General features: G+C 39.9%; 1 protein-coding gene across 1 annotated transcript in view; it reads right to left on the bottom strand.

Moving 5' to 3' along the window:
• LOC106133434 (calcium-transporting ATPase type 2C member 1) overlaps window positions 1-22,054 on the bottom strand; it is a 36,614-nt gene that overhangs the window by 6,637 nt on the left and 7,923 nt on the right. The window contains exons 3-13 of the mRNA XM_060946417.1: window positions 19,055-19,220; window positions 12,500-12,656; window positions 10,045-10,303; window positions 8,399-8,636; window positions 7,490-7,621; window positions 5,935-6,101; window positions 5,001-5,146; window positions 3,418-3,620; window positions 2,269-2,448; window positions 1,389-1,486; window positions 108-195 (exon numbers count right to left, since the gene is read on the bottom strand). Of these exons, the coding sequence (XP_060802400.1) occupies window positions 108-195; window positions 1,389-1,486; window positions 2,269-2,448; window positions 3,418-3,620; window positions 5,001-5,146; window positions 5,935-6,101; window positions 7,490-7,621; window positions 8,399-8,636; window positions 10,045-10,303; window positions 12,500-12,656; window positions 19,055-19,220 (1,834 nt within the window). The remainder of the gene's footprint in view (window positions 1-107; window positions 196-1,388; window positions 1,487-2,268; window positions 2,449-3,417; window positions 3,621-5,000; window positions 5,147-5,934; window positions 6,102-7,489; window positions 7,622-8,398; window positions 8,637-10,044; window positions 10,304-12,499; window positions 12,657-19,054; window positions 19,221-22,054) is intronic.

Raw genomic sequence — 22,054 nt, 5'->3', positions numbered from 1 at the left:
GGTATCAGTCCGCTCAGGACTGTTGGCTCTGTCTACCCCGCATGGTATATAGACGTAATTATATTTTCTGTAATGTGAACGATTAGGTGAAAACATTCAAAACTTACCTGTCATACCGACAACGTTGCCAAGCCTCTGCAAAGACTTCACTATAGAGAGCTTGTGTTTTGGTGTCACCCTGTAGAACACGCTCACCTGAAAGATATCAATATATACATACATACATACATATAGTAACGTCTATATCCCTTGCGGAGAAGACATAGCCAACAGTCTTGAAAAGACTGAAAGGTCTCGTTCATCTTAGGGAATTAAGATTCAAATAGTGAATCTCAATTTTATAAGCCTATCCCTTAGTCGCCTTTTACCACATCCATGGGAAAGATATGGAGTGTTTCTTTCCTTTAGTGCCGGAAACCACACGGCACCGTGAAGATATAATAACTATACAATAACCGTCTTTACTTTTTATTCCTATTTTTTTTTCTAGCGTCAATCTGGGTTACAAATTTACCTCTCTGACCATGATGGGAAAGTCCCGTCTGTTTTTCGCTACCTTTACATTTCTCATTATTATTTTAATGCTAACCTAAGCGCTTAAAGCAAGCCCGAAAAATTGCAGACTGAGATTAAAAACTGACAAGTATTAAAACTGACAAGTATAAAAACTGACAAGTATAAAAACTGACAAGTATAAAAACTGACAAGTATAAAAACTGACAAGTATAAAAACTGACAAGTATTAAAACTGACAAGTATTAAAACTGACAAGTATTAAAACTGACAAGTATTAAAACTGACAAGTATTAAAACTGACAAGTATTAAAACTGACAAGTATTAAAACTGACAAGTATTAAAACAACATAAATTCGGATTTTGAACTTCCTCATTGCACTATACTTTTTATAAATAATACAGGAACTAAACGCGCACGTAACGTACCATTATTTTATTTTGGACGTTTCAAATCATGTTATAATGATCCGTGGTCAACGAGCGAATCTGTCCTGCCTTCCTAAGAATCCACGGTCAAAGGCATACCCCGGGCTCCTCTCCAGAGTGGTGAGGATGCAACCGGGACTAAAGCCAGGAGGAAGAAGTTGAGAAAAATGATGTGCTGTGTGGTTCCCAGCACCAATTAAAAAAAAAGAATAGTACCACTCCATCTCGTTCCCATGGATGTCGTAAAAGGCGACTAAGGGATAGGCTTATAAACTTGGCATTCTCTTTTAGGCTAGCAACCTGCCACTATTTTAATCTCAATTCTATCATTAAACCAAACAGTTGAACGTGGCCTATCAGTGTTTTCAAGACTGTTGGTTGTGTCTACCCCGCAAGGGATATAGACGTGATTATATGTACATATGTATCATGTATACAATCTTACCGTGTCAATGATTCTATCCAACTCATCGTCAGACATAGTGTCAAGTTGTTCCCCAGATAAAGACTGGGAATGTAGGACGTCTAACCCGACCATCTGTGCTGTAAAGAAAAAATAATAATTAAATTCATGAACCAAAATAATGGGACCTCAACGAAAAACCATTATAGTAAGATCCCTATTAAGCTTGTTACATGTTAACGCGATGGGTCTAGCGTCGCTGATCTAGTCAACAAAATGTAGCCACCAGTTCCTTAATTAAGAACATATTATTGACATCCAATAACCATTATAGTTGGATCTCTATTTTTTTTTTGTACATACTAAGCACTTTATATCAAGATGTGTTAGTCAACATTATGTCCAAACATTCCTCATTTACCGGTATAGAAAAGATTTTTATCAGCAAACAAGATAAGTCTTACAATATCCATTTACCAACAGTAAGCAGCTTCCCTGATCTTCGGTATAATTTAAATTAGGAACTATATCATAAAACTGAAACTTCAAAACGTCCAAAAAAATCAAACAGACCGTTATAATTAGACCTCTATTTCAATTACCGACAACCAAATGTTTCTAATATCCCCCCTCGCCGTAACTCAGCTAGTGGCTCCGAGACTTTAATATCTCATAATACATTAGTCTGTTTAACTGGCTAAATATAAGACCATTATAACTAGACCTCTATTACACTTACCAACAGCCAAAGCAGTGGGTCTAGCGTCTACAGAGACCAACTTAACTTCGACCCTCCCCTCGACGTAACGTAACTACAGCCTCCCGGACATTAATTTTGTATTTTGACAATAAATTATAATACATTAGGCTATTTACCTGGCTAACTATAAGACCATTATAACTAGACCTCTATTTCACTTACCAACAGCCAAAGCAGTGGGTCTAGCGTCTCCAGTGACCATCTTAACTTCGACCCCCCCTCGGCGTAACGTAGCCACGGCGGCCCTTACATTGGGACGGGGGGGATCACAAACCCCACACACTCCGGTGTAAGTTAACGCTTCCAGGCTGTCGCCGCGACACATAGCGATAGTGCGCAGTCCTGTAAAAACGGATAAAATTGTTTATATTCATTAAATTTACTACCTCTCTTTAAAAAAGAGTAAGAAAATACTTGAAAAGAAAGAGCCATCTTTTATTTACGAAGGTTAAGTTTTTGACGGCCTCTGTGACGCAGCGGTAGTACGCTTGTCTGTGCCACCGGAGGTCCCGGGTTCGAATCCCGGCCAGGGCATGATGAGAAAAGAACTTTTTCTGATTGTCCTGGGTCTTGGATGTTTATCTATATAAGTATTCATCATAAAATATAGTATCGTTGAGTTAATATCTCGTAACACAAATCTCGAACTTACTTTGAGGCTTACTCAATCTGTGTAATTTGTCCCGTATAAAAAAAAATATGGTTTTTACCGGGATGAAAGGTGGTGGCTACCTATGTTCTTCCACAGACTCTTAATTATATCAAAGTGATATATCAAGGAAATTTGATATAATCAATACAATGATAATCCGTGAAGTGGTAACAAACAAACACACTTTCGCATTCATAATATTAGTCGGTATTCATATATCGGTGGTTCCCGGCACCAATGAAAAAAAGAATAGGACCACTCGATCTCGTTCGCATGGATGTCGTAAAAGGCGACTAAGGGATAGGCTAATAAACTTGGCATTCTACTTTAAGGCGATGGGCTAGCAACTTGTCACTATTTGAATCTCAATTCCATCATAAAGCCAAACAGCTGAGCGTGGCCTAACAGTCTTTTCAAGACTGGTGGCTCTACGTGAAGAGAGTTATGAATGTGGATGAAGCGAAGGAAGTATGCAGAGATCGTGGCAAGTGGAAAGAGGTAGCCTCAGCCTACCCCTCCGGGAAAGAGGCGTGATTTTATGTATGTATGTATGTGGCTCTACGTGATGAGGCCTATCATTGTTTACAAGACTGTTAGCTCTGTCTACCCAGCAAGGAATATAGACGTGATTATATGTATGTATGTATATATATGCGTACCCATCCGTCCAATATTATAAGCTTCACTGAGGAAATCGTTCTGCTTGTCCTTAGTCATGGGGGCGTAGTTGCCGGCACTATCCACGTACTTGGTGCAAAGCGGCAGAACTTTCTCCACGGCGCCTTTCACAAACACCTCCTCTTTGAGTTTGCCGTCGTTGAATTTTGGCGCGCATTTCACAACCATCATTTTCGTTTCGGAACTGTAAGAAAACGAAATAGGTATATATATATATATATACCAAAAATCCTTTCTTAGTGGATCCATCCTATTAAAAATCTATCTTCCTGCCAAATTTCATTTTTATTGTCTCAGTAGATATACATATAGTAGATATATATAATCAATAAAAACATGATGTATGGATTTGGATGAAACGAAGGAAGTACGCAGAGATCGTGGCAAGTGGAAAGATGTAGTCTCTGCCTAACCCTCCGGTAAAGAGGCGTGATTTTATGTATGTATGTAAAAATATGAATAATAATAATAATTGGAAAATAGATGGAGTGGTCCCATTATTTTTTTATATATTGGTGCCGGGAACTACGCGGCTGTCGTAAAAGGCGACTTAGAGATAGGCTAATAACCTCAGGATTCTTCTTTTGACGTGATGGGCTAGCAACCTGTCACTACTTGAATCTCAATTCTATCATTAAGCCAAAAAGCTGAACGCGCCCTATCCTTTTTTTAAAGACCGTTGGCTATGTCCACCCAGCAAGGGATATAGTTATTATATAGTTTAACCCCACTTAAAGTTCTCTGTAAGACCCAATGGTTGACTGGTGATAATGCTTCCAGCATTAAGTCCGCCAATTGTGCTATACACTTGTTTTTTGTGCAATGAAGTTTAAATAAATAAATAAATAGATATAGACGTGACTTTATCCCTTGCGGGGATATACTTCCTATAGGAATGTCACCCCGTATACGGGGTGACATTTAAAACAACTGCATCCTTTTAAACATAAGACTATACCCATGCTTCTGAGCCGTTTGAGCCTATTATTATTTAAATTAAACGTCATCATTTTCACATTTAAAAACCCCTCAAAAACTACGTCACACGCTTTAATACATACCAATACTACAAAAAGAAATTAAAACTAAACATGTAAATAAATGTCTGAAAAATAAATTATTTTTCTAGTATCAAGATCAAGGTAAAGTACAGAGTTGTCGAGATCGCTCAGCTGAATGAATTGTGTCGTTGACTTCTGAATCTCACGCGTCGCTTTTCTGCCGGCCGGGGTGATATGACGTATTTAGGATCGTGGATTTTGACACTTTTATTTTTTTCGTACTTTCTGAAATATGAACCGATAATTTTCTTTTAACGTTTTTAAATATCCTTTGGATGAGTAAACTTAACAGTTAAATTTATGCAGTTTAATTAAAAGTCACCCTGTATATGTCCTTACCTGAATGAAGAAAGACTGAATGAATTTATGAATTTCATGAAGGGAATTATGAGTGTGGATGAAGCGAAAGAAGTATGCATTGATCGTGGCAAGTGGAAAGATGTAGTCTCTGCCTACCCCTCCGGGAAAGAGGCGTGATTTTATGTAGGTATGTATGTCCTTACCTGAACGGAATCTCATGCAGCCGTGTGTAATTCTCGCGAACATGCTCCATGCCGTTCTTCATTGCGCACGCGACCAGAGCGCCCTCTGTCGGAGTGCCGTACAACGTGTCGTTGCGTATCACAGCGTTGTTACATACCACTGCCACCTGCAAATGTTATATCACGTCGAATGGACGAATGAGAGATGGTTGACTAAGGAAATGTACAAGTGGAGTGCGAACGGGACTGTTGGTTGTTGGAGCAAAAAAATAATTAATAATGTGAAAAAGACGGGGAAAATTATTAAAAGGGGCTTCAATGATACCCAAAATAACTATTCCACGCGGACGAAGTCGCAGGCACAGCTAGTAAGTTATACATACATAAAATCACGCCTCTTTCCCGGAGGGGTAGGCAGAGACTACCTCTTTCCACTTGCCACGATCTCTGCATACTTCCTTCGCTTCATCCACATTCATAACTCTCTTCATGCAAGCTCGGCGGTTTCGGGTACTTTTGACCTGACCCTTTACCAGGACGTCCTTAATTTGATCAAGATACGTTCGTCTAGGTCTTCCCACTCCGACCTTTCCCTCCACACTCTCCTTGTATATATAGTAAGTTATAAATGAAATAAATCACTTGCCGGACATGTTATATGTTTATTAATGCCGTGTGGTTCCCGGCACGAATAGAAAAAAGATTAATCACGACCACTCCATCTCTTTCCCATGGATGTCGTAAAAGGCGACTAAGGGGTAGGCTTACAAACTTGTGATTCTTCTTTTAGACGATGGGCTTGCAACCTGTCACTATTTGAATCTCAATTCCATCTTAAAGCCAAACAGCTGAACGTGGCCTATTAGTCTTTACAAGACTGTTGGCTCAGTCTACCCCGCAAGGGATATAGACGTGATTATATGTATGTATGTATGTATTATATGTTTGTAATTACCTCCAGCATAGTTTGAACCCCCATCCTGGCGACATCCAGGTCCCTCCCCTTGTAAGCTCTGAGCTGAACGTCGCCGCACGCGTTGTATCCGGTTCCTGTGACCTCGGCGATGTGACCACCGGACGTTGATATCGTGGTCACGGTCATCTCATTCTGGGTAAGGGTGCCTATGGGATTGTTTGTTGACTTTAGTACTGAAATAATCTTTCTCGTAGCTTTAGTCCCGGTTGTATCCTCACCACTCTGGAGAGGAGACGTCATCATTTTCACATTTAAAAACCCTCAAAAGTTACGTCATACGCTTTATTAAAGACCAATACTACAAAAAGAAATTAAAACCAAACATGTAAATAAATGTCTGAATAATAAATAATTTTTCTAGTATCAAGATCAAGTAAAGTACAGAGTTGTCGAGATCGCTCAGCTGAATGAATTGTGTCGTTGACCTCTGAATCTTACGCGTCGCTTTTCTGCCGGCCGGGGTGATATGACGTATTTAGGATCGTGGATTTTGATACTTTTATTTTTTTCGTACTTTCTGAAATATGAACTAATATTTTTCTATTAATGTTTTTAAATATCCTTTAGATGAGTACACTTAACAGTTAAATTTATGCAGTTGAATTAAAAGTCAACCTGTATATACATACTTATAATCACGTCTACGTCTCTTGCGGGGTAGACCGAGCTAGCAGTCTCGAAAAGACTAAAAGGCCACATTCAGCTTAATGGCTCAATGATGATAAAATCATACGTGGGGTATTTCTTTTCAAGACTGTTAGCTGTCAACAGTGTTTCCCCGCAAGGGATATAGACGTGATTAAAGTATGTATGTCTGTATAGAGTAACCAAGGTAGACATATCTTTTAGGCACACACATTTTCTTATATAAAATGTTATGCAAAACGAAAATTACTTATGCCAAAAAAATCATGAAGCAATCTTTAAATTGTCTTTCATTTTCAGTACCAAATGTGGTTCCCGGTACTAAAGAATAGGTTACTTACATACATCCCTTTCCCATGGGTGTCGTAAAAGACGACTAAGGTATTAGCTAATAAACTTAGGATTCTTTATGTAAGCGATGGGCTATATGAATCTGAATTCCGTTATAAAGCCATACAGCTGAACATTCAGGCTTTTCAAAACTGTCGGCTCTGTCTACCCCGCACGGGAAATAGACGTGATAATATGTATCTATGTACCCAATATGGACCCACGAAAGTCCATGCCCCGTTTTATCGCGCGAACAACTACCGCTGTCGCGTTTCAAATCATAATAAAAAGCGAAACGAAAGGGTCAGGTCAAAAGTACCCGAAACCGCCGAGCTTGCATGAAGAGAGTTATGAATGTGGATGAAGCGAAGGAAATATGCAGAGATCGTGGCAAGTGGAAAGAGGTTGTCTCTGCCTACCCCTCCGGGAAAGAGGCGTGATTTTATGTATGTATGTACCTATGTATAAAAAGCGAAACAGCGATAGTTTATCGCGCGATACGAAAAGCATCGCGCGTGCTCTACTACGGGAACAGATATAAAAAAACAGACAAACTGACCAGTTTTATCACTGCAGATCACGTTGACGCAGCCCAGGGTCTCCACCGTGGGCAGTTTCTTCACGATCGCGTTCCTCTTGGCCATACGCATCACGCCCAGAGCCAGGGTCACAGTCACCACTATCGGGAGACCTGGAATCAAGTTATTCATTAATATGCGGCGAGGAGGTGAGGTGAGGTGCCGTGTGGTTCCCGGCACCAATACAAAAAAGAATAGGACCACTCCATCTCATTCCCATGGATGTCGTAAAAGGCGACTAAGGGATAGGCTTACAAACTTGGAATTCTTTTTTAGGCGATGGGCTAGCAACCTATCACTATTTGAATCTCAATTCTATCATTAAGCCAAATAGCTGAACGTGGACATTCAGTCTTGTCAAGACTGTTGGCTCTGTCTAGCCCACAAGGGATGTAGACGTGACCATATGTAGGATGTATGCGGTGAGGAAAAACATCGTGTGGAAACCTGAACGATCATCTGCGTGTCGATTCATCATAAGCGGAACTATAAAGCGTGGTTATAGAAGCTAGTTCAGAGAAGGTTCAGAGGTCAGAGAAGGGTCACGGAGGTCAGAACCCTTCTCTGCACTCCGTGTCATTTGCTCTTAGCTCCGTGACCCCTCTTTGTTCTAATTGTGGCTTAACCTCCGCTAAAAGGGACAGTTAGGTCAGACGGGAGTCATAAATTATCTAATTAACCCATTACTGGATAAATCCAGTTAATAGGGTCACGAAAGTCAGTAAGGACAAGGTCAGAAAGGTCATGGAGGTCAGATGCGAGACGCGCCTTGTAATAAACAAACTTACCCAGAATGAGATAATGGTCAAAATCCGACCTCCGACTTCCCCTCACGAAGCATCAAGCTGTGTAATTCTCTTGCGTGTTCTAGAAGATTCCAAACCACTCACCCTCTGGTATAGCGGCTACCGCCAAACTAACGCTGATGGTGAACATGTCTTGAAGCGCCTTCCCTTGTAACCAGCCGGAGACCATGATGAAGCCGATGATGCAGAAGGAATACATGGACAATTGAGCCCCCAGGGTGTCCATGGACTTCTGCAGGGGTGTCTTTGGGGCCTCTTCCGCTTGCATCATGCGGAATATGTCACCGAATTCTGATCGCTCGCCTGTGCTCACTACTATGCCCTGTGGATTTAACCGATGAATTTTTACACTAGTATTATATTATATATTTGTTTTTTCTACCTCAGCTAAGGCTGGTAAGTTAATACCATTTACGGGCGTGAAATCAAGTAAACGATATATAATTTATTCTGTCTGTTTTAAGTCAGTCGGTCCGTTTTCGTCAATTTGAAGGAACATTCTAACTAACCGACATGTATTTAAGATGGCGGCTTTTTGTATTGGTATGTAAGTAGTAGAAGGTTCCAAATCAAGGAGTTTAAGGCTACGATGAAGATATTTAGGGATGATACCGGTAAACGAGATAACAATGGGAACAACATATACTTTTTCTTGCTTCCAAATCCTACACTAGTATTATATTATTGTTTATTTTTTATTTACACAAACATACATACATACATATAATCATGTCTACATTGCCTTGCGGAGTAGACAGAGCGAACAGTCTTGAAAAGACTGATAGGCCACGTTCAACTGTTTGGCTTAATGATAGAATTGAGATTCAAATAGCGACAGGTTGCTAGCCCATCCCCTAAAAAAGGTTCCCAAGTTTGTAAGCCTATCCCTTATTCGCCTTTTATGACATCCATGGGAAAGAGATGGAGTGGTCCTATTCTTTTTTGTATTTGTGCCGGGAACCACACGGCACATTATGAAAGACACCTTAATAATAATATGTCACTATTTGAATCTCAATTCTATCATAAAGCCAGGTAGCTAATACATCGCCTACAAGAAGAATCTCAATTTTGGAAGCCTATCCCCGAATCTCCTTTTACGACATCCATAGGAAATACTTGGGAGTTGTTCTATTCTAAAATGCCGGAAACCACACGGCAACTAATCGTGGAAATTACATACATGACGTAGACATTTAACGAAACTAATTATAAAAACTTAATTCATAGAAACCTAATAACTACATACTATAAAGTCGCTTTCCGCACCTATCACTATGTCTGTATGTTTGCTTAGATCTTCAAAACTACACAACGGATTTCGATGCAGTTTATATAGATAGAGCGATTCAAGAGAAAGGTTTATATGTACAAATGCTACCCGTGCTAAGCCGGGGCGGGTCGCTAGTATTACACAATGTACATACATACATACATACATACGATCACGTCTTTATCCCTTACGGGGTAGACAGAGCCAACAATCTTGAAAAGACTGATAGGCCACGTTCAGCTATTTGGCTTAATGATAGAATTGAGATTCAAATAGTGACAGGTTGCTAGCCCATCGCCTAAAAAAGAATCCCAAGTTTGTAAGCCTATCCCTTAGTCGCCTTTTACGACATCCATGGGACCGAGACGGAGTGGTCCTATTCTTTTTTTTTTATCGGTGCCGGGAACCACACGGCACACAATGTACTTACTTAAATCAAACGAAAAACGTCATTCACCTTCGCATTGCCGCATCTGACTAGGGTGCCCATGAACGCTATATTATCCTTGTTCACCCTGCCGGCGGACGCTTTGTTGGGCATCGTGTTCTTCTGAGCGGGCTCAGTTTCACCCGTGAACGACGACTCGTCTATGGCCAAGTCGGTGGAGTCGAAGAGTCGCAGGTCCGCGGGCACCCTATCGCCGACGCTGAGGTGGACGATGTCGCCCGGCACCAGACTCCTGGCAAGGAAGTGTTCGAGGTTGCCTTCTCGGAAGCTGTGGCAAGATATTTAAAAAATATAAAACTTTTTTTTTTTAAATCTTATCAAGAGGAATGCTATCGAAGCTTAGGCTATGTATTGAATTTCTCTTTAAGTTTTATTGTTATTTTGTGCCGTGTGGTTCTAGGCATAATAATAACAAAAAGTATAGGACCACTCCATCACGTTCCCATGGATTTCGTAAAAAGCGACTAAGGGATAGGCTTGCAAACTTGAGATCATTTTTTTAGGCGATGGGCTAGCAACCTGTCACTATTTGAATCCCAATTCTATCATTTAGCCAAATAGCTGAATGTGGCCTATCAGTCTTTTTAAGACTATTGGCTCTGTCTAACCCGCAAGGAATATAGACGTTATTATATGTATGTTATAACAATTCATTTCTCAATTTTTTTTTAAATCTTATCAAGAGGAATGCTATCGAAGCATATACTGAATCTCTCTTTATTTTAAGTTTTATTCTTATTCTGTGCCGTGTTGTTCCCGGCACCGATAAAATAAGAGAATAGGACCACTCCATCTCGTTCCCATGGATTTCGTAAAAGGAGACCAATATAGGATAGGCTTATAAACTTAGGATTCTTTTTTTGGGCGAGCAACCTGTCACTATTTGAATTTCAATTCTATCATTAAGCTAAACAGCTGAACGTGGCCTATAAATAATATGCCTCAGATCAGAGCGACCATTCGCCGATGGAATGGCTACGCGAGACCTAACGTGTACCGTCAGAATAGGGGGTGAATAACACACAACTAAAAAAAACTTACATACATACATATGGTCACGTCTATATCCCTTGCGGGGTAGACAGAGCCATAGTCTTGAAAAGACTGAATGGTCACGTTCAGCTATTTGGCGTAATGATAGGATTGAGATTCAAATAGTGACAGGTTGCTGCTAGCCCATCGCCTAAAAAAAAGAATCCCGAATAAGAAGTTTGTAAGCCTATCCCTCAGTCGCCTTTTACGACATCCATGGGAAAGAGATGGAGTGGTCCTATTCTTTTTTGTATTGGTGCCGGGAACCACACGGCACTAAAACACATAAAAGACACTAATAACATTTTAAAGGGAGTCAAGAAATGGTGCGCTGTTAGAGAGCAAACGCTCTAGTAGCGCACTCTGAACATGATTCGGCGACGATAACCGAAAGGAAAGGTCGGGAGAGCCAAGGGTGGTGGTGGGATAGGCCTATAGCTGGACAACTGGACCGAACTCAGTAGCACTGCCATTTTAGGGGCTCTGGGATCTAGTTTCCATCATTTCCTTGCCCACTTTTTCCAGGCGAAATTATGAAAATTGACTGATTGATATTGATATTTTTTACATGTCTCTGGTGCAAAACAAGATAATTCTTACACACTTCTGGTAAAAGACAAAAGAAACTTACCAATTTCTGACGAAAGACCAAAAGTTCGTAACATTTTTCTTGCGGAAGACATAAATTCGTAGACAAGACAAAATGGCTCACCTATTGCATGACGGTGGCACGAGTTTGTTCAGCTCCTCCAGGGACTTCTCCGAGCGGTACTCCTGCACGAACGCGACCGTCACCACTATGATGATGGCCACCGTGATGGAGATCGCGTCGTCGAAGTGTCTTATGCCACTGTCCATACATACTGACCATTTACAGTTAAGATGGTTAATTTTTACATGTCTCTGGGAAAAGCTAGGTCATTCTTACTATCAGCTGATGAAAACATGACAATTCTTACACATTTCTGGTAAAAGACAAAAGAACCTTACCGATTTCTGACGAAAGACCAAAAGTTCGTAACAGTTTTCTTGCGAAAGACATAAAATTCGTAGAGAGAGAAAATGGCTCACCAATTGCATGACGGCGGCACGAGTTTGTTCAGCTCCTCCAGGGACTTCTCCGAGCGGTACTCCTGCACGAACGCGACCGTCACCACTATGATGATGGCCACCGTGATGGAAATAGCGTCATCGAACTGACTTATACCACTGTTCATACCACACTGACCATTTACAGTTAAGATGGATCATTTTTTCATATCTCTGGGTAAAGCAAGGTCATTCTTACCATCAGCTGATGAAAACAAGATAATTCTTACACACTTCTGGTAAAAGACAAAAGAACCTAACCGATTTCTGACGAAAGACCAAAAGTTCGTAACATTTTTCTTGCGAAAGACATACAATTCGTAGACAAGACAAAATGGCTCACCAATTGCATGACGGTGGCACGAGTTTGTTCAGCTCCTCCAGGGACTTCTCCGAGCGGTACTCCTGCACGAACGCGACCGTCACCACGATGATGATGGCCACCGTGATGGAGATCGCGTCGTCGAACTGTTTCATGCATACGCTGACGACTGCAGAGGCTAATAAATGAAAAACACAACAATTTTTAAGATGAATCATTAAAAGCATAGGTAGATATTTTGGGCCCCATGGAAATAGATGTTCATACATACATTTGTATAGTCAAGTCTTTATCTCTTGCAGGGTAGACAGAGCCAACAGCCTTGAAAAGACTGATAGGCCAAGTTCAGCTGTATGGCTTTATGATGGAATTCAGATTGAAATAGTGACAAATTGCTAGCCCATCGCCTACAAAAATCCTCAGTTTATAATGCACATATGATCATATCTACATATAAATAGATTTATTTTCAAAATTAGATTATAACATACATATACATACATATAATCACATCTATATCCCTGCAAGTAAAGACAGAGCCAACAGTCTTGAAAAGACTGATAGGCCAAGTTCAGCTGTTCGGCTTAACGATAGAATTGTTATTCCAGTAGTGGACAGGTTGTTAGCCAATGGCCTAATAGAAGAACCTCAAGTTTATAAGCCTATATTTATTATTCCAATACTGGACATATTGCTAGCCCATCGCCTAAAAGAAGAACCTCAAATTTATAAGCCTATCCCTTAATCCTATCATCATTTCTAATTTATTTCAGTATCCTCAATTCTTTTAAACCATTAGCCCGCATATCATTTCTGGCGACGACGTCAAGGCGAAAGCAAACGAAATTATCCCAAAATAACTTGACAAATGTTTATAAATATAACAAAAGACAATAGGGATTTTTTTGTTTAAATATTAAATGCATTCAAAATAATCATTGTTACGTGTAAACATGTCTGCAAGCTGTATAAATACAGCTTATAAAATAAACAGCTTGTATAAACAAAAAAAATTAAATATCTTAACATTCGCCTGCGGCTTCGTTTGTTAATTCAAATTCAAAATTTTTATTCAATATTATAGGATACTTCGTATCGCTTAATAATTGTCAAAACGTATGGTTTAACAACATTGGTTGACGTCAAATAAATTACTTAAAACTAAGTTTACTGCCGCTTCCAAGGCGTCAGTGCAGAAGAAGCGGTAACAAACTGCACTGCACCATTTTTTTCTTCTTCTTTTTCTTTCTTTCAATTGTAGTTATTATGTTAGTATAATTTTTTGGTGGAAATGAGAGCGTTAAGGAGTATGATGGATGTGAAATTGAGTGACCGGATAAGGAACAGCGTGATAAGGGAATGTTGTGATGTGAGAGAAGATTCAGTTACAGGAATAGAAAAGGGTATGTTAAGATAGTTTGGTCATGTGGAGAGGATGAATGAAAGCAGGTTGACTAAGTAGATATACAAGGAGAGTGTGGAGGGAAAGGTCGGAGTGGGAAGACCTAGACTAACGTATCTTGATCAAATTAAGGACGTTATTCGACGAAGGGTCAGGTCAAGAGTACCCGAAACCACCGAGCTAGTATGTAGAGAGTTATAAATATGGATGCAGCGGGAAGTATGCAGAGATCGTGGCAAGTGGAAAGTTGTAGTCTCTGCCTACCACTCCGGGAAAAAAGCGTGATTTTAATGTATGCATGTATAATTTTTGAGGCGATGAGTTAGCATAGCAACCTGTCACTGTCTGAATCTTAGTTCTATCATGAAGCCAACTGAATGATGGCCTATCAGTCTTTCGACATTTTTAGCTTTGCCTACCCTGTAAGGGATAAAGACGTGACGTATATAGCAAAACCGTTTAGGTTTATAAAACTATGAATAACATTTACACATTATACATTTTTTACAAATTATAATAAACATTTGTATTAAAATTTTCTTTTGTAGAGTAAATGTATGCAAAACATATTATTTTAGCACTACATCATTTATTTAAGTATTTTAAATGCATAAATTTAAAAAGATAAACTTTGCATAAATAAATTTGATTATGCAAAAATAAACTATGCGTCAATAAATTATATTTTATTGTGCAAAATTTTATTTATGTGTTAAATTTATTTATGCAAAGATAAACATTGCAAAAATACATTTATTGATGGTTTCTTTTTAATGTTGTTATTTTAGTTGGTACAAACAAGTGTCTCACGTCAGACATCTTGTCGCAGCTTCTAGTAACAATTAAATGTTTCCCGCGGTTTCAGTCGCCAAATGAATAGTAAAAATAAAGCTGTTAAAAACAAAAATCTGGAAAAAAAAAACGCCAAAACGAAAAAGAAAATACATAATAGCGTAACTATACATACATAGTCACGTCTATATCCCTTGCGGGGTAGACAGGGCCAACAGTACAGTACAGCTGCGTGGCTTAATGAATTAATAGAAGTTTAAATAGAGACAGGTGGCTAGCTCATCGCCTAAAAAAAGAATCCCAAGTTTATAAGCCTTCCCCTTAGTCGCCTTTACGACATCCATGAGAAAGAGATGGAGTGGTCCTATTTCATGCAAAAACTACTGAACCGATTACGATTAAATTTGGTATGTAGGTAGCGGAAGACCCAGAATAACATATAGGCTACTTTTTATCCCGGAGTTCCCGCGGGATTGATAAGCTTTCCTTGCGGACGAAGTCGCGGGCGGCCTCTAGTCTCCTTTAAAGTAAGTAGCAGGAAAAATTATAAAGCTGAAACGTTTGTTAGTTTGAACGCGCTAATCTCAGAAACTACTGATTCGAATTGAAAAATTCGTTTTGTGCTTAATGGACACCATTTATCGAGGAAGGCTCTAGGCTATATAACATCACGCTGCAACTATTAGGAACGAAGAAATAATGGAAAATGTGAAAAAAAAACGGGGTAAATTCTTCATCCTCGAGGGCTTCAATGATGCCCAAAATAACTGTTCCTCGCGGACGAAGTCGCGGGCACAGCTAGTCTATTCCTATAATTCAAACCTATGCTTCTTTGCACAGGAGAAGCCGCGTCTAATAACTAGGCTCTCGCGAGCAATTCCGCAGGTCATTGTCACTGGCAATGTGCTCCGATACCGGTTCTCTTTATTTTTAATGACCGTTACACCTGCGCCTGCGCCTAGAAGGCCTCGCTATGAGGCCTTCCATTGTTTTCGCGTAAATGCTACGCAGTTTCACAGTAATAGGTAGGTACTTTTATTATTACACATACATACATACAGTCACGTCTATATCCCTTGCGAGCTAGACAGAGCCAACAGTCTTGAAAAGACTGATAGGCCACGTACAGCTATTTGGCTTTAAGATAGAATTAAACTTATCAAAATCTTTTTTTGGAACTTAATGTATTTAAAAACTTGAGATTCTTCTTGTAGGCGATGGATAAGCAACCTGTCACTATTCGAATCTCAGTTCCACCACGAAGCCATACAACTGAACGTGGCTTTTCAATCTTTTCGAGACTGTTGGCTCTGTCTACCCCTCAAGGGATATAGACGTGACTATATGTACATATGTATGTGTCAAAAAAAAGGAGCTATATCGCTTGCGTGTAACCCAATAACCACTATTGATGTTGTCCCAAGAAAAGGCGAAGTAAAGCACACGTTGAACGTGGCATTTCAGTCTTTTCGAGACTGTTGGCTCTGTCTACCCCTTAAGGGATATAGACGTGACTATATGTATGTTAGTGTTTAAAGAAGAAGGAGCTATATCGACCATTTGCTACAGCACACCTGTGTTACTTTTAAGGATTTGTTATTGTTATATATGTTTGTCTTTGTAGCATTGTCGAATAAACATTTTATCTATCTATCTACTCTACCAATGTAAAGTGTAATTCTATCACTAGAACTGTCTTAACTCGACACTGGCATAAAAAAGCTCATGAAGAAGTTTCATTTCAAAATGGAACAAAAAAAAATAAAAAAAAACAATAACCAAAAACCCGTTCCCAAGAAGGGGAAAGTCCCGAAGAAATGACCGAATTGGGGACGTCCTGGCGAAAGGTCAGGTCAAGATTACACTCTAGAGGGCATCATGGTGAAATGCCTGCGATCCCTTGATGCCCTCAAAATGGCAAGAAGGGCGCACGGAGGGGTTTTAGTGGGTAGGCTGGTATATCTCCCGGGTGAAGACCCGGGGGGTTGTCCGTAAAAAGGATTTCCCCTTAGATAACAAAAAAAAAAGTCAAGAGTACACTTAAGCTTGTACAACCTGAGGCCTAGCACAGTTGACCTCACCTTAGAAACTCATCTTGTACAAATACAGTACAGATTGTGGTCAAACGCAATAGAAACTACTAATTAAAATCCTGTTTGCAAACATGAAATCATGGCAGTTTAGAACAGGCTTAATTAGTAAAGCAAATTATTTATATTACTCGTAGACATAGTATCAGGTAGATCCAACGCAATTAGTATTCAAACTGCAACGACCAATTTCAATTTAATTCAAGGTGATTTCTGATGCACAGTCTTAGACTAATAAGACCTAGAACTTCTTAGAACAAAGAAATTATTAAATTACTACAAACCACGTGACTCAGTATGCAAGAACTTAATATACTGCGACAAAAGTGTAAGATTGGTCATTGGCAGACTTACGGGAACAGAAGTTTAAGGGATTTTCTGCTTTACGATGTTCCCATGGATGTCGTAAAAGGCGACTAAGGGATAGGGTTATAAACTTGGGATTCTTCTTGTAGGCGATGGGCCAGCATTTGAATCTCAATTCCAGCTTTCTTTTTAAGACTGTTGGCACTGTCTACCCCGCAAGGGATATGTGATTATATGTATGTATTTACGAGCCAAGGGCGCTCTCTGGTGTTTTACAAAACATTCACATGTAATTTCTTCTTCACATTCACACTTGTCCTCGCCATTCTCAATATATTTTTCACCGAGCCGAATGCGCGTTCTACGTTTTCACAACTCTATGGCCATAATATCTATGTATGTATGTGTTATGCGGTTATTGGTCGGGTTACACACAATCGATTCGCTGCAAAACGAAACGCCGCCATTTATCTCGAACGGCAAGGTGGTGACCGCTGCTTACCTTCAAGATACACTAACACAAACATACATACATATGGTCACGTCTATCTCCCTTGCGGGGTAGACAGAGCCAACAGTCTTGAAAAGACTAAATGTCCACGTTCAGCTATTTGGCTTAACGATAGAATTAAAAAAAGTTACAGTTTGCTAGCCCATCGCCTAAAAAAGAATGCCAAGTTTGTAAGCCTATCCCGACGATACACTAACCGCATGATTTATAGACAAAGTGCCTGGGCAATTGTTTCAAATGACATCAGAGAAACCACAAAAAGTATAGGACTAATAGAATAGGACATCGATGGTGAAGAGATGGAGTGGTCCATCTCTTTCCCATGGATGTCGTAACAGGCGACTAAGGGATAAGCTTACAAACCTGGGATTCTTTTTTAAGGCGGCGGGTTAGCAACCTGTCACCAATAAAAAAAAATCGGAGCACTCCATCTCTTTCCCATGGAAGTCGTTAAAAGCGACTTAAGGATAGGCTTATAAACTTGGGATTCTTCTTTTAGGCGATGGGCTAGCAACCTGTCACTACTTGAATCTCAATTCTGTCATCAAGACAAAAAGCTGAACGTGGCCTATCAGTCTTTTCATGACTTGGCTCTGTCTACCCCGCACGGGATATAGACGTGAATGTATGTATATAAGTATTTGTATCTGATTGGTTAACAAAAACCAACTTCAGCTCATCGACGCCCAATACTTTTTACTGAATTATCTAGTTCCTTTATTGTTTGCCGTTGACTGGAAGAGATCCCTTCATGGGAAAAGTCCGCAAGTGATTTGTTTCTTTTATAACTATGTACTATTTTCTTGTTACTGTGTAAATATCTATGCAATAAAGATATGACAAACAAACAAACATTTGTATATCAATAACTGAATCACGATAAGTGTTATTATAAGTAAGTAGGCATAATTAATTAATTTCTTGATTAATGCAACAGATTTTTTCACAATTCTATGTGCCGTGTGGTTCCCGGCACCAATACAAAAAAGAATAGGACCACCCCATCTCTTTTCCATTGATTTCGTAAAAGGTAACTAAGGGATAGGCTTACAAACTTGGGATTCTTATTTTAGGCTATGGGCTAGCAACCTGCCTATTTGAATCTCAATTCTATCATTAAGCCAAATAGCTGAACGTGGCCATTCAGTCTTTCGCAAGACTGTTGGCTCTGTCTACCCCGCAAGGGATATAGACGTGACCATATGTATGTACTCATATACATATGTACAATTCACATTGATCATTTTAGTCAAATTTATAACAGTTTATATAATTTATAACAGCGTAAATTAAGGACGTCCTGGTAAAGGGTCAGGTCAAAAGTACCCGAAACCGCCGAGCTTGTATGAAGAGAGTTATGAATGTGGATGAAGCGAGAGAAGTATGCAGAGATCGTGGCAAGTGGAAAGAGGTCGTCTCTGCCTACCCCTCCGGGAAAGAGGCGTGATTTTATGTATGTATGTATGTAAACTGACCCAAAAGCAGCAGTATCAGCGGGTTCTGGAACTGCTCAATGTACTTCTTCCACAGCGGGTCCTCCTCCTTCACCTGAAACTCGTTGGGGCCCACGAAGTTCATGCGGTCGCTGGCCTCGCGCCACGTGAGGCCGCGGCGGACGTCCACGTTCAGCCGCTCAGCCGCCTGCCGGTCAAAATGGGAAACGTCACAATCGGTTTTTTAAAAAAAAAAAACGACGAAGTCACGAAGCGAACGTAGATGCGAAATTTTTTTTTTTTAAATTGAAAAAATTATGCCGTGTGTTGCTAAGCACTTTAGAAAAGAACTACTAGTTTAACGAAGTTTTTTAAATTGAGAAAAATTGTGCCGTGTGGTCCATGGCACTTAAGGAAAAAAAACTACTCCGTTTCTTTTCCATGGATGGCGTGAAACATATAGTCACGTCAACTCCCTATAGCGGGGTAGACAGAGCCAACAGTCTGGAAAAGACTGAAGTTCTTACTACGTTCAGCTGTATGGCTTCATGATAGAATTGAGATTCAAATACTGACAGGTTGCTAGCCCATCGCCTAAAAAAGAATCCCAAGTTTGCAAGCCTATCCCTTAATCGCCTTTTACGACATCCATGGGAAAGAGATGGAGTGGTCCTTTTATTTTTTGTACTGGTACCGGGAACCACACGGATAAGAATGAAGACCAAAATATGCAGAAACCAGTATCTAAATAAGGTTTCGAAAGGCATTACCGTATACAGCTGTGCATTCTAACCACTCAACCACCTGCCGCCGTCCCGGCGTATCCCGGATACCGTACGAACGATGTATACCTGTTTGGCAACAGCCCCCTGCCCTGCCCCCTTAACATGACACGCGCGACGCCGTTTTCATCGCGCGAAAAACGATCGCTGTACCGTATCACGTCATAATAAAAAGTGAGACTGAGTATGTAATTGTATTTTGTTTTCCGCGCGACGCGACTGGAGTAATCGATACTTTGCACGATCGAATCGGAAGTCGAATAAAAACTAATCCTAAAATAAAAGAGGTCAGATTGATCACGTCTATATCCCGTGCGGGGTAGACAGAGCCACAGTCTTGAAAAGATTAATAGGCCACGTTCAGCTGTTTGGCTTAATAATGGAATCAAGACCCCATACAGTGACAGGTTGCTAGTCCGTCGCCTAAAAGTATGCCGAGTTTACAAGCCTATTAATTAGTCGCTTTTTACGACATCCGTGGGTGGGTGCCGTAAACCACACGGCACCGTGAACTTGTCACTCTTTAATCTTTTGCTACGACGTCGTCCCCGCCTACCCTAAACTGATAAGAATTTTGAATAGACGACATAGTGTCCGCATACGTATCTTGATCAAATTAAGGACGTCCTGGCAAAGGGTCAGGGCAAGAGTACCCGAAACCGCCGAGCTTGCATGAAGAGAGTTATGAATGTGGATGAAGCGAAGGAAGTATGCAGAGATCGTGGCAAGTGGAAAGAGGTAGTCTATGCCTACCCCTTCGGGAAAGAGGCGTGATTTTATGTATGTATGTGTCCGCATTGAATATTCAAAATTTCAAACGTCTCAGTTATTCCGCCTAATTCATCCAGAGGAGATTTTCGGGAGCGCTATTTACGAAGGTAGACCTTACGTCAATTATAGTGAATTTCACAAGCATCTATGTATGTAGGTCAACTGGATATTGAATTATTCATGAAGTTAAAGTAGTCCACAGAGGTGGATAACAAATGCTATTGGTGATTGACATTGTATATTTTTGAATTATCTTATGTTTATACTTTATACTATGACAAAGTTCACATATAAAAGTCAGATCTATACACAATTCATTAAAATAATATTTATAATCATCACGTCGCAATCAAATATCCCTTGCGGGGTAGGCAGAGCCGACAGCCTTTAAAATACTAATAGGCCACGTTCGGCTGCTTAGCTTAATGATAGAATTGAGATTCAAATTGTGATAGGTTGCTAGCCTGTCGCCTTAAATAAGAATCCCAAGTTTATAAGCCTATCCCTTAGTCGCCTCTTACGACATCCATGGGAAAGAGATGGGAGTGGTCCTATTATTTTTCCTATTGGTGCCGGGAACCACACGGCACATAATATGGATACCACGAATACTTATAATCAAATATTAAAAGAGTACAGTATAATGTATGTCTGTACGTCAATCGATTGAATAATAAATATCCACGACGCACTGTGAAGGCGAATTGATAGATAAAATAAATTCTACTAAATATTATAAATGCGAAAGTTTGTGAGTATGTCAGGATGTCAGTATGGATGTTTGTTACTCTTTCACGCAAAAACTACTGAACCGATTACGATGAAATTTGGTATGTGGGTAGCTGAAGACCCAGAATAACACAAAGGCTTTTTATCTCGGAGTTCCCGCGGGATTGATAGGGTTTCCATGCGGACGAAGTTGCGAGCGGCCTCTAGTCAAACATAAATTTCCTGACCTGCCAGTGACATTTTCGCATTTATAATATTTGTAGAATTTGTAAAAATGATTTCGTATACCTGGTAAGAAAGAGCGGAGTATTTTATGCTTTAAAAGGAGGTTCAACAACTAATTTTTTTTAATGATAACTACAGCTTTCTTTTTACACAAAAATGACAGAAACATGACAAAAGAGCCTCTAGATTGAAAGTAAAATACAATGTAAGTCTACACATAATAGCGCATTTTTTTGTAGCACAATTAGCGTGATCTGCGATGGCTCTCATAACAAGCATAGCATGTAGTTATCTAATAATAACTCGAGAACAATCGTCACAGAAGGTCGCATTCATGGAGTAATAATGTGTAAAGTCGGTTGACAACAAGCGGGTAAATTCAGAAATATATTCACTCTTGTAAAATACTGGCTCTAAATCGGTTGCTCTGAGTGAGAGGTGCCGTTTCTATCACTGGCCAGATCATGATGAGGAATTTACTTTTTCAAATTGGAAATAAAAATATTAAACAAAAGATATGGCTTTCGACATAGGG

This window comes from Amyelois transitella, chromosome 11, assembly GCF_032362555.1.
Source record: "Amyelois transitella isolate CPQ chromosome 11, ilAmyTran1.1, whole genome shotgun sequence".
Lineage (NCBI taxonomy): Eukaryota > Metazoa > Arthropoda > Insecta > Lepidoptera > Pyralidae > Amyelois > Amyelois transitella.
Note: the sequence above shows the minus strand (reverse complement) of the source record. Positions and strands in the feature narration are given on the sequence as shown.